Source organism: Festucalex cinctus, chromosome 10, assembly GCF_051991245.1.
Source record: "Festucalex cinctus isolate MCC-2025b chromosome 10, RoL_Fcin_1.0, whole genome shotgun sequence".
Lineage (NCBI taxonomy): Eukaryota > Metazoa > Chordata > Actinopteri > Syngnathiformes > Syngnathidae > Festucalex > Festucalex cinctus.
The window spans coordinates 27017337-27035449 of record NC_135420.1 but is presented as its reverse complement, the minus strand read 5'-3'; the positions used below and the strand labels follow the sequence as shown (position 1 = coordinate 27035449).

Genomic DNA, 18113 nt, shown 5'->3' with positions numbered 1-18113 from the left:
AAATCTCTGCCTTAAATAAAAATCAAGTATCAAGATTTAAACAAATATGGTCTATGTACATAGAATATTTTAATCTCAATTTGGCAACTTAATCCTGCCAAGATTCTGCCTGTTAACGAGAGCCACCACATCGTTACAACTTCTGTTTTCGCTGCTCCTGTATTTGGTATTTTGTATCTGATTGTTTTTATTTTTATATAGTCAGGAACCTAGTTGCTGCTAGTGGGCTCGAGCATACCACACTATACGACACTATACTCAATAACTCCTTAAGATCTATTTCTAGTGGGCACTAAGCATCAACACTTGGTGTTACTGCATGCTAATTAGTCAATTTTCTTGATGCCGTCCCCTGTGGTCGGGCGGGGGTGGTTCTGCACCCCCCCCCACCCCCCCCCCCCCCCGTTGTCTGCTCGGTGGCGGTTGCGTCTTGGCCGCTCCCTGGGCCCCCTGTGGGGTGCGGTGTTGGGGTGCTTCCCCTGGTGCCCGGGGCGGTGCCGTCCCGGCGCGGTCCGCTGCTCCGTGCCCGGCGGCGCGGTTCGGGGTGGGTGGGCCTCCGGTGTGCCCCGTGGTTCCCTCTCCCCTCCCCCTTCCTCCCCCCCGTCGCCTCTCCCTCCTCGCCTCCTCCCGCCCATCCTCCTCTGCCTCCCGGTCCCTTTTCCCTTGTCGCCCTCCCTCCTCCTCTCCCCTCCCGCCTCCTGCCCTGCAGCCGCCCTTTCGCCTTCTTGTCGTCTTCTCCCCGCTTCCCCCGCCCCCCCCCCCCCCTTCCCTGTCTGCCCTGCGGCCCCTCCCCCTCCCTCTCCCTGGGCCTGGGGCTCCCTCCCCGGCCCGGGCGTCGGGCTCCGGGGGCCGGGCGAGGGTTTGGGGCCTGCCCCACTCCGGTATAACTCCTGGCGCCCCGGGCGGGCTCCGGTGGCCGGTGGGCTGTCCGGTAGCCCTGCTGCGCTGGCTGTCCGCCCATTGTGGTGCCGGGTGGATGAGGTGGGGGGCGGCAGGGGGTGGGGGTGCTGGGGGGCGGGCGTGCCACCTACACCCGCCGGGTTGGGTGAGGCCCCGCTGGTCGCTCCTCTTACTCACTTCAATAGCTTGCACTATACACTTTGTAAATATACACATAGGGCACACAACACATTTCTTGGTGGGGTGGGGAAGGGTGGAAACACCGTCTTCACCCTTCAACTCCCCTCCAATTTTAATGCACCTCACGTCCAAGGGGAGGGGTGAGTTGGGGCGGGGAGCCATCAGAGGGGATGGACTGCAGTGCCTGGCAGCGCTGTGGTCCCCCCCATTTGTGTCCCTGCCCCACCACTTTGTCCCTCCATTCCCTTTTTTTAATGCACCACACATATACATATTCATTTTTTGGGGGGGGATACGGGTGTGTCGGAGTAGGGGAAATTTTTTCCCTCTGCTCCGACTCACCTGCTCCCAATTTTAATGCACCACACGCACACACTTGTATATACACTGGGTGGGGCCACATTCACGGTGTAAGGGTAGAGCTCGCCAGTCGGCGAGCTGGCGGACTCAGTAACAGGGTTAGGTGTCACTTGTACTCTGGCGTGACGACCGGGGCCTCTCCCCACCGGGCTCGGTGTTCTGGTGTCCCGCCTTCTCCCCTGGTGCTTCCTCCTCTGCTTCCCCCCTCCCGCCGCTGTGCAAATCTCGCGCGGCTGGAGGTGGGGTGGGCACATCTTCCCTCTCTGCGCTGCTGCCCGGTGCCGGTTTCCGGGGGGGGGTGGGGGGTTCTCGCGGGGGGCCGGGTTCGCGGGGGGGGGTGGCGGCCGTCGGGGGGGGGGCGGCTTGTTTGGGGGGGGGGGGTGGAGGTATGGGTGGGTGGGGGGTTGGGTGCTGGGGGTCGGGGTGTGTTCGGGGGTTTGGGGGTCGGGGGTGGTGGGGCCTGGGTCGTGGTGGATGGCGGGTTTGGGTGGGGTGCGGGGGGGTCGTGGGGGGATGGGGGCTGGGGACCGGTGGGGCGCTGTGGGGGCCCGCTGGGCCTCGTTCTGCGGCCTTGGGCTCGGGGGTGTGGGCCGGGGCTGGGGCGGGGGTGTTCCGGGTGTCTGGGTCGGCTCGCCGACCGGTGTCCGCTCGGGTGGCTTGGGGGTGGCCTTGGTGCTGCCGCGGCCTGGGGATTCCGGGGGGGGGGGGGGGGGTGCTCGCTTTGCTGGACCGCGGTTGACGGCTTCTTTCTTTGGTGGTGGTCCTTATGCATGCCAGATCCGTCGCACCAGCATCTACTGAAACTCAACAGAAGTACCCTCTCCCTCCCACAGCCCCTTGAATCAGTTGGTGCTGGTGTCTGTGGTTCTCACTTTGCTTTATCTATCCTTCCCTCCTTCCTCTCTTTAGTTTTTCCTCTGGTCACTTGAGATCTTAATTTATTAGAAGTATGAGGTTTCTGGGGTTGGCATAAGACTCCGGTTTTGTAACCACGCAGGAGGGGTCTTGTTGGTGCTGGACTTCACTTTGATGGATTGGATGTACTGGCTTCTATTGATCTCACTCTGCCTTATCGATCCTTCCCTCCTTCCTCTCTTTAGTTTTTCCTCTGGGCTCTTGAGATCTCGCTAAATTTGCTGGAATTTAGAGGCTTCCGGGGTTGGCGTAAGACTTTGATTTTGTAATCATGGGGAAGGCAGGAAGTGTTTGGTCGGTGCTGGATGTCACTTTGATTTACCTTTCTTTTCTCTTTATTTCTTTTTTTTTCTGACCTTTTCTCTGGTCTCCTGACCATTTAAATCTCACGACTCTGGCAAGATTCTGAAGTACCTGGTTAAGGCGAAGGGTAATGGGATATTTATAAGGTTTTAGGTGAATGAATGAGTATAAATTTATACGTATTTGCACGCACGCACACGCACGCACGCAAACGCACGCAAACGCACGCAAACGCACACACGCAAACGCACGCACGCACGCAAACGCACGCACGTAAACGCACGCAAACGCACGCACACATACACACACAAAAAAAAAAAAAAAAAAAAAAAAAAAAAAGAGCAATGATGACAAGACGTTGAATCGGTAAGACCACCGAATGAACAATTCTGAGCTCTTCAAAAAAAAAAAAAAAAAAAAAAAAAAAAAAAAAAAATGAGGATGCGTGAAGAATTTTAGAGTGTTGGGTGGAAAAGTAACAATATGGGGGAAAAAAGTGAAGCGGTGTGAAAACTAGCACTGGCCAGTCTGGCAGATAAAATTATGGACCATTTTTTGTTGCAAGGATTACTGGGAAATAAACAAAAAACTAGCTTGTTGCGGAAAGCAAAAATGTTTCACATGAACATGATTTTGAAGGATGAGTGTAGTAAAAATGAAAAAGTAGACTTATAGGGCTGATTTTCAGCACCAAAACATTAATATTTTGTCCAGAATTAATTTGATAAATTCATTATTTTTCATGTAGAATTAATACCTTTTAAAAACTATTTTTTTCCACTTGCTGTCGACTGAAGATGACATCAACTGCGCTGAGGAAGTAGGTGGAAAAATTAGTTTTCAGAGGTATTAATTGTATATAAAAAATAAAGTAATTATCAAATTCATTCTGGACAAAATACTAACCTTTTAAGTGCTGAAAATGGCTCCTTTCCCCCCCCTCACATATTTGTTCTCCATAGTTAGCTTGCGGGTGTAATGACATCCGTGTCCTCTAGAGGGCAGCATATATCTGCTAGCAAAAACTAGAATGTGAAGTTGTCCCTCATACCCAGTGACGTCAACGACACGTCCAGTCCTTGAGGGCCTGAGTCCTGCATGTTTTCCAGGTTTTCCATGTTCAACACCGTTGACTTATATTTACGCTCATTAGCAAGCTCTGCGGGGGGGAAAAAATTACTTACTATTTATCACGTGAGTGTAATAACACCTGTGTCCTCTAGAGGGCAGCGTTTTTCACCCTCCCAGTTTTTTGGTTGTTGTTTTTTTGGCCTGCAAAGAGAACGCCGCCGTAACTCAAATGTGCTCTCTCATCTTTCTCTCGCTTGCCCCTTTGCTGCTTCCCACAATCTGCCGCTGTCTCCAGGGAGGCAGCCATGTTTGTTGTTGCTCTCGAAATAACCTGTTTATTCTGCATGATGCTCTCATCTCGTGACTGGATTTTTTTTTTTTTTTTACGATCTGAGGTGTCCTTAGCTTGCCCGCTCGCAGTCACCATATTGCAGTGAAAAAAAAAAACAGTAGTAGTAACAATATCCAAATATCACGATATGATGTTATCACGATATGAATCTCACGATACAATAATTATTACGATCTTGTGAGGAGGTTGGCGATATTTTAAGTAATAACCTTATTTATTTAATTTGTTTTTTTTTTTATTCTTTATTATTATTATTATTAGTAGTAGTAGTATTATTATTAGTAGTATTATTATTATGATTAATTCACTCTGGTGTAATAACCTTATTTATTTATTGATTTAATTTTTATTTATTATTATTATTATTATTATTATTATTATTATTATTAATTCAATCTCTGGTGTAATAACCTTATTTATTGATTGATTGCATTTTTATTATTATTATTATTATTATTATTATTATTATTATTATTATTAATTCAATCTCTGGTGTAATAACCTTATTTATTGATTGATTGAATTTTTTTTTTATTTTATTATCTGTTCTTATTGCTGCTGGACATGTAAATTTCCCAGAGGGAGCCATCCCAAAGTCAAGTCTAAGTCTAAATCTAAGTGTAGCTTTTAAATATCGTGAACATGACGATGACGATATTGTGGCAGTTTTAGTATCACAATATCACGATATTGCCGGTATCGTTGCATATGAAAAACAAAAATCACCTAAGGCGCCATGTTAGCAGATTGGTAGCTAGTGTTGTGACAGGGTTATTGAATAAATGGTAACAAATACAAAATTCTACTTTTAAGGGCTGCCAGGTGGCGGGCGACATGCAACCCAGAATACTTGCCAAATAAAAGAATTTAACAGGGATTCGGACTCGAAGGTACGACTGCGCTTCCCTTGTGACAAGTCGACACAAACGCGACGTGATCGCTAACCGACGCGTGAACAGAAAACTCGTTGAAAATGAGAAGAGCTCCGGATGATTTACAAGAACGACTTGCCATGGGAGAGTCTTTCTTCCTGAGTTAAGGTTTCGAGTCTTGAGCGAGCTCAGTGTGTCTCTGCCAGCGCACTGATAAGAGTCACGCTGCCCGCTTCCCCTGGCAGTTGCCACGGCAACCAGTGTGTCTCAGCAGCACAGGGCCCCGCAGGCGTACCGGAATAAAATATTGCCAGTCTCCGGATGGACCAGCAAATAGACACATCCTTAGGATAGCAAATAGTCTCATCGCTGGTCAGTCGGTAGACAACGATGGGTAAGCAAGTGGATGCATCCATGATGTCCAGTAAATAGACACATCCCTTCGTCTGGAGACACATTCATGTACCACGAAGTAGACACATCCGTGGGGCTAATAAATTGACTCATCTCTGGGCTACTCGGGGTGTAACGATATCCAAAACATCACGATACCATATTATCACGATATGAAGGTCACAATATGATAATTATCACGATATTGTGGGGACGATGGCGATACAAAAAAAAAGTCACAATATAGTAAAAAAAACAAAAAAAAAAACAGTATTGTGTGTATAAAATATATATAAAAATTAAGGGTGTCAAAATTAGTGCGTTAATCTTGAGTTCATTTAAAGTTCCTTTAATGCCACTAATATTTTTTTAACGCGTGGTTAATGACCGCCCCTGACTTTGAGAGCAAATTCTGGGGGAATTCCAGTCGCAATGCAGCAGACACGTCCACATCAACAAGTTTAGCAGTAACAAATTTAATAAATAATGCATATATTTGTGGAGACTGCCGTCAAGTTGTATTTTACAATTTTAAAAATGTGCAGAATTTCACAAGTTACTTGCGATTATGCCATCTAGTGGCAGAAAAATGACCAACACAAATCAATATCACACTTGTGTTTTTTTTTAACATACATCTTTATTCAATTTTAATATTTATTATGAATTTATTGTATCAATGACATTTGCAGCCATTTTCCCACTTTTATATTAACAAAAATATGAAAATTGAGGGAAAAATATTGTATTGTACACTTAGAACAGATCTAAAATTTGTGATTAAGTCGTACCATTATTTACGATTAACAATTTGAATCGCCTGACAATCCTAATAAAAATATATAAATATATATATAGAGGCACTTTACTTGCTCTAATGCAAGCGCACATTGAGTTCACCATTAGCGTGGATTTTAAACATCGAAGGGCCAAAACATGCCGTATGAAAATTAAACTAGTCACCAGATATCACGATATTGCCGTTATTATTGCATTTCTAGGAGCATTTCCCTTTCATGCAACCATGGGCCTCGGTCCAGTCAATAGACATATCCTTTTGATACATTAATTTGCAATAATAAGTCGAGGTGTGTTATCATCACAGTTTGGCACAACTTAGAAGACGGTCGAGTGTCAAAAGAAACTTTGAATCATGGGACGTCTTTTATTTTGACGAGTGAGCGACAACAATCCGATGTGCTTTTATTGTGCTGGGAAGAGAGGCAGGAACATGAATGATTGATGTCGAGGAAAAAAGGAGAGAAAAAAAAGAAAAGCTCCTCGAAAGTTTGGACTTCACAAAAGATGCCAAGACTGACTTCCCATCCATCCTCAATCTGTCAGGAAGGAAGAAAAAGTCAGCTTGTCCTCCATCTTTTGTTCTTCTTCTCCTCTTCCGTCTTTCTTCTCCGCTGCCAAAGTGAAAGTGGAGCAGCAGATTTTTGAGCCCTGCAGCGCCGACGGGCTGCAAAATTCAAAACGACTAGCGGCGTGCGATACCGCAAATTTTGGTATCGATCCGATACCAAGTAAATGCAGGGCCAGTATCGCCTATAGCGATACTTTGTGAAAATTATGTATAATTATTTTTCTTAAATTAAGGTATCATTGAATTGCTTATTCACAATCACATTTCAACCTTTTAGTGTTTTTGTGTTTACTTTTTAAACAAGACATTAGTACAGTTTGATAAATCGAAAATACTTTATCAGTGTTTTTCCCCAACCTTCCAACATAACAAAATATTTTTCTTAAATAAACAAAGTATACAAAGTGACCATAGAAAAAGAAATTTAAACAAGTACTTTCTTATAATGTTCAGAAACTACAAATATATAAAAAAAAAAAACTAAAAATGTTGTCGTTTATCGCTTCTTTTTCACCCTAAATAAAGATGTTGAAGATTATCATGCAACAACAAATATAAAACATAAACCATACCAAAAAAAAAAAAGCCCGTTAATCTGTTTGACTAAACCGCAGCCGTGCATAAAAAGAGTCGAACTGAAACTAAACTGCTAGATCGATATTTTAGTAGCAGTATCGATCCGATATCAATACCGACTTTGTATCCGTCTACCACTCACTAACATCCATTTTATTTTGTACTGTAAACTGTCATGGGGCGAATTTTTTTTATTTATTTTATTTTTTTTTACAGAATTGCCTACATTCATAATAAAACGCCAAACTATGTCCTAGTAACATTTTCATATAATTTCAAACTACTAATCTTACAGCGTCCCATGTAAAGTAAGAACTAGTCTAATCCGGAAGTAGTCTAATTACTGGAAGTAGGGGGCGTGTCTATTTTTAGTGAGCGGTGCTGCTGTAAAATGTTTGACTGACTGATGGATTTGAAAGATCTATTTTTGGCCACTCAAGTGTCAACCGATGGCAGAACAGTCCGACAGCCGGAGAGGAGTAATACATGCCGACTGAGCGATATGTGTTGCTCAGCCAATAACAAACACACGGCTGGCGCGGTTACAGAACGCATGGCAGCAGGAAGTCAACATAGAAGAAGAGAGAAAAACAAAAACAAAAAACCATTAGAAGTGTTTGCCAGAGTTAGCATAACGCCGCCAAGTTGTAGGTAGCAACGGTGTGTGAGTGGTCGGTCGCCAACACCTTCCTCACTCGCGTGTGAGCGGAGCAAGAAGCAGATGGCGACTGATATCGCTGATATGTGTCTTAGTAAATAGACGCGTCCCAGAATGTGATTACATTGGCACATCCCTGGGTCGGGAAATAGATAGACACCATCAAGTGTCAGGTTTACATCTATTAAACACGACACATCAAGGAGACAGTTCAAGGCTCGCAAGGACTGACTGATACAATTCACTCCTGCACTCTCTGAAGAATCCTCTCCTCACCCTCTCTTTTTATTTGGTTTCCATGCGGCCGCGCCCCCTAGTTTCAAGTGTAACAGTTATTCCGACATCAAGTAAGTAGTCACATCACTGGGTCAGGAAGTAGACATATCTATGGTTCAGTAAATAGACACATCCCTCTGTTCTAGTAAGTCGACACATTCCTGGGCCAGTACACAACCAAATACCATAAAATAATAATAATAACAAAACCACAGGTACGCAAATAAATAATAACAAATTAATAACCACACCCTTAGCCCGGTTATCCAGTAAATTGACACATCCCCGGGCCAGCAACGACACACATCCACATGATCTAGTAATTAGAACACCTGTCTGGGCTAGAAAAATGTTTTATTTATTTAAAATTGTCCAAATCCTCCGATTTCAGCACATCAACAGTAATCGTTTACTGATTTCTGTAGTTATTGATGAAAGAAGACTGATTATCTTCTGTCTTTAGTCAAAATAAGACATTTGCAAACATCTGTTTTTACTTTGGAAAACATTGATCGAATCGGGTACCACAGTACATCAATCTATCATTTTATTATTTTTTTATCACTATATGAAATTGGGGGCGGCACGGTAGTCGAGTGGTTAGCACGTCCGCTTCCCAGTTCTGAGGTCTCCGGTTCGAGCCCAGGCTCGGACCTTCCTGGGTGGAGTTTGCATGTTCTCCCCGTGCCCGCGTGGGTCTTCTCCGGGTACTCCGGTCTCCTCCCACATTCCAAAGACATGCATGGCAGGTTAATTGGGCGCTCCGAATTGTCCCTAGGTGTGCGTGTGAGTGTGGATGGTTGTTCGTCTCTGTGTGCCCTGCGATTGGTTGGCAACCAGTCCAGGGTGTCCCCCGCCTACTGCCCAGAGCCAGCTGAGATAGGCGCCAGCAGCCCCCGCGACCCTTGTGAGGAATAAGCGGTCTAGAAAATGGATGGATGGATGGATATATGAAATTGAACTACCAGAATAAATACCAATCACTGGTTAATAAACAGTAATCAAGGGGAAGATGCTTTTGTAATATACTTTAATGCAAAATTCAAATGAATCCGATTAATCGATTGAATAATCGATAGCTTATTGATTGATTGATTGATTCTAAGAATATTCGATAGTGACGGCACTAAGACAGTGAATGACAGGAGCAAGTCACCAGTGGAAGGGGGGGAAAAAAAAAAAAACATTTGAAAGTGTTAGCTAGCGTTAGCGCAGCGCTGCCAATTTGTGGCGTTGAAAATAAATGTGCAAATGACGTGAATGGTTGCCAACACCTTCCTCACTCGTCAATAGAAAGAAGCAGAAGCCGACCGCATACTCGCAAAAATAACTGACAGAATCTTCTAGAATTTCAAAAGAAGTCCAATCTTAATCCGCTTTCTGCATTTGATGCTAATATGCTAGGAGACGCATGACGCGATACCTTTCGCCACATGATGCCGTAATCTTCATCCCGGAGGAGCGGGACAACGCTGTGGAACGTCAGTCATACTCACGAGCGCACGTCCTCCTCCTGTCCCGCCGCTAAATGCTAAACGCTAGCTAGCGTCCCGCAGGGGAAGGACATTTGTGGATTAGGTCTTTCTTTTGCGTTGATGCTAACTGTCGTCTGTCGCTTGTCGTCCTTGTTGGCGACAACATGGCCGCCTTGACTGTGCAAAGTGTAAATGCTCACAAAATGTGATCACGCCATGTTTGACAGGGTTCAGGGTTTAATTAGTTGAACAAGGACGAGTCTATTAACCGGCCCGGCGGACGCGTCTATTTACTGGATCGCAGTCATTTGTCTAATTACTGGTCCAAGGATGAGTCCGTTTCCTGGTCAATTTCAGATATGTTGTCTATTTATTCAATCACAGTGATGTCCACATTGGATGTGTCTTATTTCCTGCACCATGAATGTATCCATGTATTGAGGTCAGGGATGCATCTATTTAATGGATCAGCATGAGTACGTTTACCTTGTAAATAAACTAAATTCCCTGGCCAGTAAATAGCCTCATAATTGTGATGTGTTTATATATTGACTCATTAGCTCCCAAAAACGTATAAATACGTCATATTTTAAATGTCTTGTGTCCCAAAGACGTATTTATACGTTTCTTGTTGTTGTTGTTGTTGTTGTTTTTTTATGCCAGAGCATAGAGAAGGCTTTGATGCAGTCTCTCTACTGCAGAAAATGGTTGAGTGGCAGCAGAGTATAAGAGATCAACCAGGCCATGTTAAAACAAACTGATTTCCCCACAATTCTAAGCAGAATTGTGAAAAACGATGAAATTTAGCTATGTTCTATTGCTAATTGACGCACAGCGGAAACAGATAGGAAAATACTTTTTTTTTTTTTCCTGATCAAAGAAGAGACTCTAATCTCTCTTTTGGTATGTTCTATATTTTTATAGCAATAGAACATAATATAGGGATGTGTCTATTTACTGGACTGTTAAGTTTTGGCTCTGATCTAGACTTACTGCAATGGATTTGGATTTTTACCTCTCACTTTTGTTATTTTTCCTTTTATTCTTGTTGCATCAAGTGTACGCCACAATGGATGACTGCTTCCAGAATTTGTAATTTTTTTTTCTTCTTCTTCCAGAATCTTCCACTGACATTTTCACGCGTGTGCGTGCGTTTCTGCGCGTGTGTAACAAAAGGCTGGCTAATGAAGGAGCTTAACGGCTTTTCATCAGAAGCAGCAGGCTGAACGTTTTTTTTGACACTAATTGCAGGTAATGCAGACACTTGAGTGGACCAATCACAGCTAATTATCCGGTCCCGCTGCGCGCGTGCGCGTGCGTGTGCGTGTGCGCGCTTTATAGAATCTCTCCCCCGCTGTTTGCTGATTGCAGTGGTCCCTCGCTACTTCACGGTTCACTTATCGCGGATTCATGATATTGCACATTTGCATTTGGCTCCAAAATTGATACATTTATCTTGGGTTGTACCTCACTATTATTATTATTATTATTATTATTATTATTATTATTATTATTAGCAGAGATTATAACTTGAACTTTGACCCTAGGGGGCAATTAGGCCACAACATAAAAAGTTTCCGGCTACACTGGACAGACAGACAAGTTTTCAGAGCTCGAAATTCACTTTTGGAATTTTGCATACATTTAAAAACCTTAAATGGGAAAAAAAAAAAAAAAAAAAAAAGTAGCAAAAGTATTGAGAGCGCGCGTGCGTGCGTCCGGGGGCGGTCTATGTTCTGGGAGGATAAGCGGCGACGAGTGCTTGAGCGAGAAGTCTCTTTGACGTGAAAAAGCTTCAGGCGGACGCTCCACTTTGATGATGCTTTGATTTTAGTTTTTTTTTTTTTTTTTTTAAAGCCGCTTTTCGACTTCTCTCCTTTCTGTGACTCCACGGTGACTTCATCCCCTTGCGGTCACTTTATTCGCAACACCACCTTCATCACATTGCCAAGAAAATGGATAAAAAAAAGTCAAATGATTTTTCTGGTTACATAAAGATTTCCGTTAATTGCTTGAATAATTGGAATGAACCTTTCGATATATGTTTTGATTTTTGGAGTGACTAAATCATTTCGTAGCTGCAATTTTCACAATGTTTTTCAAAATCAACAAATAAAACCTTTTTTAAAAATCATTTCAATAATTTGTTACACAATTTTAAATGTATTTATTCAATTTATTTCATGCTAATTAAAACTAAGATTTAAATAAAACATTAAAAATGAAGGCATTTTTATTTTGCAATTAAATGTTTTAATCTAAATTTTTCTATTTTAACTGGAAAATCAATTAAAATTAAATAAAAAAAACAGAATGTCTTTTAACAGAATGTAAAATGAATTTAAACGTCAATTAATAAAAATAAATACATTTCTCAATAAAAGCTTTAAAAATGGAAAACTACATTAAAACATAAAAAATGACATTTTTAATTTGAAAATTTTATTTTAATCATTTTTTTCTATTTTAACTGAAAAATAAAATAATTTAATTTAAAAAAAATGATTTAATCATTAGTAATGCAAATCTTTTCACAATATAAAATGAAATTAAAAGTCAATTAATAAAAAATTAAAATTTCTCAATAAAAACTTTAAAAAATTGAAAACTACATTAAAACAAAAAAATGAAGACATATTTTATTTGCAATTAAATGTTAATTTAATCTATGTTTTTAGTTTAACTGGAAAAACAAAAATTAAAAAACAAATTGATTTAATCAATAACAATGCAAATGTTTTAACAGAATATAAAATGAAATTAAAAGTCAATTAATAAAAAAAATAAAATTTCTCAATGTGGTTTAGGTCTTTCTTTGCGTTGATGCTAACGTTGTGAACGGAAAACTACAAACATAAAAAATTGAAGTCTTTCTACATTTAAATTGAAATCTAAGACACGTATGTTGTATGTATGTTTTGAAATTTTGCGTGTGCACTGGCGAGAAATGGCACTTTGGTCACGATGAAAAGCTGTAAACATGCAAAAACATTTTTAATGTGTAATCCAAAGAACATGTACAAGGATTGCGATCGTTATCCAACAACGAGAAAAAGTAAAGAAAACAAAACAAAAAATTTGTACAGTTTACAGTGAGAATCCATCTGGAATGTTCCCTTCCCGACAAAAACGACAACAAGGCCTAGAAAAAAAGCCAACGCAAAGCTTTGCTTCGGCGTCGCTCGTTTGGCGAACTTGTGCGCTACCGAGTGCAACTGACGCTGGCTCCCTCTGCTGGCCGGAGGCTGCATACATTTTATTTTGCAAACAGAAAGAAGAGCTTGGTGTTCACTGTACATCTCTTCTTGCCAACAGTTTTAAAAACAAACAAAAAGGAAAATTACGTCAACTTTTGTGTGCAGCTCAAACTTTTCTTAACCACTTTTCTTAAAATTGACTTTGAATTTTTTTTATTTATAATTTTAATGTATTTTTTTAAATACCTCAACAAAATTGTAAATTTAAGATTTTTTTTCAATTTATTAAACTAAATGTATTTTTATTCCATGCAGATTTCAATCAAATGGTGACAAGGTAAATTATTATTATTATTATTATTATTATTATTATTATTATTATTATTATTATTATTATTATTTACTGTTGAACTTAATTTGAAAGTTTTTTTTTTGTAATAATGTAGAAGCAAAAAAAAAAAAAAAAAAAAAAAAAAAATTTAAATGTCCAATTGTCACTTTTTAAAATGAAAAATGAAACTAAAAGTTGACCAATAAAAATTATACATTTAAAAAAAATACAAATCCCATATTTGGTGGCTAAATGCTAACAGTGTCGTACACGTTTGTGGTTATGATGTCAAGTTTTGAGCAAAGTGGAGCAGCACAAGAAAGCTGACACATTTTTGTTGACCTTTCACCCATCCGTCCGTGTGTCCATCCAGCCGTCCGATGTGTCTCTGTGGGAACTGCACACGCACGCACGCACAAAATGGTGGCCAGCCCTGGGCTTGCTTGAAATGAGGGGTGGGCAAACTTTTCAATTTTTAGAGTTTTTCAAATGGACACGTGCGCAAAAGTCATTTCAGAGATGGAAAAAAAAAAAAAAGTGTAAATGTTAATGTCAAATTGTTCATTTCACTTATTTCATCATCATTATTAATAAAACAATGATATAAGAGCTTATTCTGTTTGTTATGTTGTTTTAATTTTTGCTTAATTGTAAAATTGTTCATAAATGAATCAGATAAAAAAAAAAAAAAACTCAATTCCTTTATTCAAAAATGGCAAATATGCAAGGACCACTGTATTTTACTTAACCATTATTTTAAAAAATAAAAATATTTTAATGTGAAGTCAAATACCGTAGTAAATTTTTATTAATAAATAAATTATTTGTACTTTTGATCATTTGTTTATTTTAATTATAGTTAGTTCACCTATTTAATATTATTATAGAACTCATTTTAATCAATAACAAATAATTTAAGTAAAACAGGTAAATATTTTAATTTTATTTGTATACTAATGTAATTAATAGCCATTTAATATTATCTTTGACCTTTTTGTAATTAATATATGATAAACATAAATGACTGGAAATTTAATGCAAGTAAAATGGGTTTATTTTTTGTATTTTTATTCTCGCTATTAACTTATTTAATATAATTAATATGATAAAATACTAATGTAATAAATTATTCTAATATATATGAAGTGTCTTAAATTGTTTATTTTAATAAGAAATTGACTCTAAATTAAAATGTAAAATAAATGAAAAAAGGGAGAAAAAATAAAAATCACTAATTTTGATCCTCATAATTAATAAGACCAATTAAAAAGTTAATTAACCAATTATCTAAATGTAATAAATATTTAACTTTTGCCTGTATTCTGTTATTTACAGTAAATCCATTTAACAATTATTAATGACTCCTAAAAAAAAAAAATACATTTAAGGGAAAACGGGCAGAATTAATTACAAGACCGTTGATCATATAAAGGTTTGCTGGGCCGCCTGTTGCCTGCGGGCCGCACTTTGCCACACCCCCCTGCTCCAAATGGACCAATCAGAGCCAGCGCAAGCCAACAAGAAGAATGTACATAAAGGCACGTTTGACCTCAGTGTTCGCGTGAGATTCAAGTGGAGTCCGCGTCGTCGTCGTCGTCGTCGCGCGTTCCCAAATAAAAGCCGTCCCTCCTGGTGGGGGCTCGCCTTTCGGGCCCTCAGTCGTCGGCGCCGCCGCCATAGAGGTCGGCCAGCTTGCGGAACCTGGGCCCCCAGTCGCCGAGGTAGTCGTAGTCCTGGTCGGCGCAGCTGGAGGCCGAGTGCAGGCTACTGAGCGAGCCGGCCGTCGAGCCGCCGCCCTCGTAGTCGAACACCAGCAGCGAGTCGTAGGGCGGCGCCGTCGGGTCGTTGTCCGCCGCCTTCAGGCCCTGGAAGCAAGTATTGCGTCATCATATCACACAGACAGTCAACTGTAGGGGTGTTAAAAAAAAATCGATTCGGCAATATATTGCGATACTACAGCACGCAATTCTCGAATCGATTCAGTAGGCAGCCGAATCGATTTTTTTAACATCCATTTTTGATGGAAATATATTCAACAACACGTCTAACTTTCACACTTTAAGCATGGAAGAATGTTATATTAATGGAACATTAAGCCTGAATATTTTATTTCAATTCCTGTTTGTTACATACAGCGGCTCACAGTTATAAAACTGAAGTTTCAGATCAATAAATAATACAATTTCATACAAATCTTACAGGGTACATGTACAAGTTTACTGAACGGTATTTTCTAAATTGAGTAAAAAAATAAAAAATAAAAAATCGCAACAATCGACTTGTAAATTCATATCGAGATTAATCCGTATTGAATCGAATCGTGACCTATGAATCGTGATACGGATCGAATCGTCAGGTACAAGGCAATTCACACCCCTAGTCAACTGCATAGTCCACTGCATAAAAATCCATTATGAAGTCAAGTCAGGTGTCAGTCAGTCATCGAAACACACAATTTGCCGAACCGGCGGGCTGCGAGTACCCGCTACGGATTACGGCGGTAATCCGTTCGCGTCGCCAGAACCCACTTCAAGCCTCTCGTGACCCGTGTTGGACCCTTTCACGCAGTCTGACAGGTGAGCGGCGCCCCCAATGTCAAACTGGCTAACCTCCTTGTTAACACCCCCTTCCCCGAAGGAGGAGACCTGTCACAACTCACGTGAGCCAAATCGCTGGAATGGAAAATTGCACAGTTGAGTTGGAGAAGACGTTTCTTTCTTTCTTTCTTTTTTTTTTCTTTTTTTTTTTTTTTTTTGGTACAATTTCTTTGTTTAGAATACACCAGAAGTGACGTCAATCTGACTGCTGCGGAACAACTGAAAGGGGGAGGAGCCAAGAACACTGCCGGCATTGCAAAAGCAGCAAAGGGTGCCAGTTCCGTCAAAGTAGTCATTGTGTGAACACAACACAATTACAGTACATACGACACAACACAGACACACGCTTAAATTACACAGTCCAGAGATATTTTTTATTTTTTTGCCATAAATATTAATTTGGCCACTAGAGTGCACTATAGAGCTGTCAAAATTAATCAATTAATTGACAACTAATCGATAATTATCAAATTAATTGACAGCTATTTGAATAATTGAGTAATCATTAGGAGCGCCATTATTATTTATTATTGTTTTTATTATATTTATAAATAATAAAATAATACTAATAAATAATATCAACACCTTTAAATAATCACTAAGTATTTTTTTTCAGATTTTTCAGGAAACAAAAAAATAACCATGAGGAGATGATTTCGGCAAAAAAAATTCACAAAAAAAAACAAAACTGATGTAGGCAATATTTCAAGAGGGTGACGATACGTAATTTAAGTTATAAAGTTAATAAATATAAATATATTATGCAATATAAATAATGTAATAGACATTTAATAAAGCAATACAAATAATACTACAAAATAAAATTATGGGAAAATGGTCTTTTAATACTGTACACTTAATTACGATTTTTTTTTTATTAATTAGATTATTCGATTAATTGATAGAATAATCAATTCTGAATGATCATGACAGCCCTAGCGTAGTATTTGCAGGAAATACGTGTGTTGCAGGAGATGGACAGCAGGCGGCGCCGTGCAAAAAACAAACAAAAAACAAAGAAAAAAAAAAACAGATTACGAAATGGGGAGGATTTGGGTCAAACTGGAGAGACGCTGCCTGTTTCTCCTACTAGAGGAGATTCCACAGATTAAGAGATGAGTAACTTCCATTTGAAAACACGCACGCACACATTCACAAATAAAAATGCATACTTGATTGATGATGAGCTGTCACGTCGTGTCATGTGTCACAAGCTCATTTCAACCCGTTTCGCAATCAAATGGATCCAAATGCAACAACTCCTTTCCAGCCACACAACAGAGCCGAGTTAAATTTAGCTTCTCTTTATGAACGTGTTGTTAAAAATAAATACTGTATACAGAAGGAAATAAAAATATATCTTAGCGATTCTCTTTTCTCTTGTTGTTCGGTTTGTTGCATGATTAGTGTGATCGCCACAGAGTATGGGTATTTTTCTTATTATTATTTTTGAATTTTCCCTGTAAATCTATTTTTCTTTTTTTTTTTGCTGGAGGATTACATTTATTGTCACCAACAGTTTCCTCTTCTTTCTTTTTTTTACGTTAGTTTTTAACTCAATGAAAGTTGGTTAGAAATCCAGTTCGCCCCTGTAAATCTCTTTTGTCTCTAATGTTTTCATTTAATGCTTAGGACGAAAAGTACTCAATTTGGTCAACAGGTGGCAGTGTAAGGCCACGGGTCATCTTTGGAGTACCGGACACTTGTAGTTTAGTGCGCATGCGAGGCGAGCGGCCATTTTCTGGAGAGAGCCGATGAAAACTGGCGAACGGCAGACGGCAGGTGTTGCGGTACTGTCTTCATTGTTTTACAGGTGAGTAAAGCTTTATGAAATTGCTTTATTATAGCCCCATATGTTTGAACACGTTCTATTTGTTTTCTTTTTGTGTAAAATAAGTACAGCCGCTGTGAATCCACACCTTCTGTTACTGAGCGTGAAGTAGTAAAATGGCGTCTACTTGCGATGTGATGTTTCAGTGTGTCAAGTCAAGTGTAACGTGACATTATTTCCACTCAAATAGTGTTTTGGTTTATTGATAAAGTGGCTCCAATTGTGTATATACTGTGTTCTTTAACAATTTAAGAAAGCAATTGACAATTCCGAACATTGTATTGCCTTTGCATTTGACTAGCATAGAAACAACGGATAATGTTATAGTAGTCAAACATTTCATCACATTTTGAAATCAACATAATACTCACAAATTACAACAATCCAAAATCCAATGTTTTTCAATGAATGGAAAGAGTCATTTCACGGAGTAAGAACGCCTTTTTCACTTGTGACG

The 18113-nt window shown here is 40.0% G+C and overlaps 2 protein-coding genes across 7 annotated transcripts in view; one reads left to right on the top strand and one right to left on the bottom strand.

Annotated features, from left to right (window-relative positions):
* Positions 1 to 12665: 12665 nt before the first annotated feature.
* The window catches only part of LOC144027210 (cadherin-2-like), a 39992-nt gene continuing 34544 nt past the window's right edge, over positions 12666 to 18113 (bottom strand). Inside the window, exon 16 of the mRNA XM_077534565.1 lies at positions 12666 to 15093. Within this exon, the coding sequence (XP_077390691.1) occupies positions 14884 to 15093 (210 nt within the window). The 3' untranslated portion in view covers positions 12666 to 14883. The remainder of the gene's footprint in view (positions 15094 to 18113) is intronic.
* LOC144027209 (desmoglein-2.1-like) overlaps positions 17520 to 18113 on the top strand; it is a 70552-nt gene continuing 69958 nt past the window's right edge. For all 6 annotated transcript variants that reach the window (XM_077534559.1, XM_077534555.1, XM_077534560.1 and 3 more), the window contains exon 1: positions 17520 to 17638. The gene's annotated coding sequence lies outside the window, so the exon portion shown is untranslated. The remainder of the gene's footprint in view (positions 17639 to 18113) is intronic.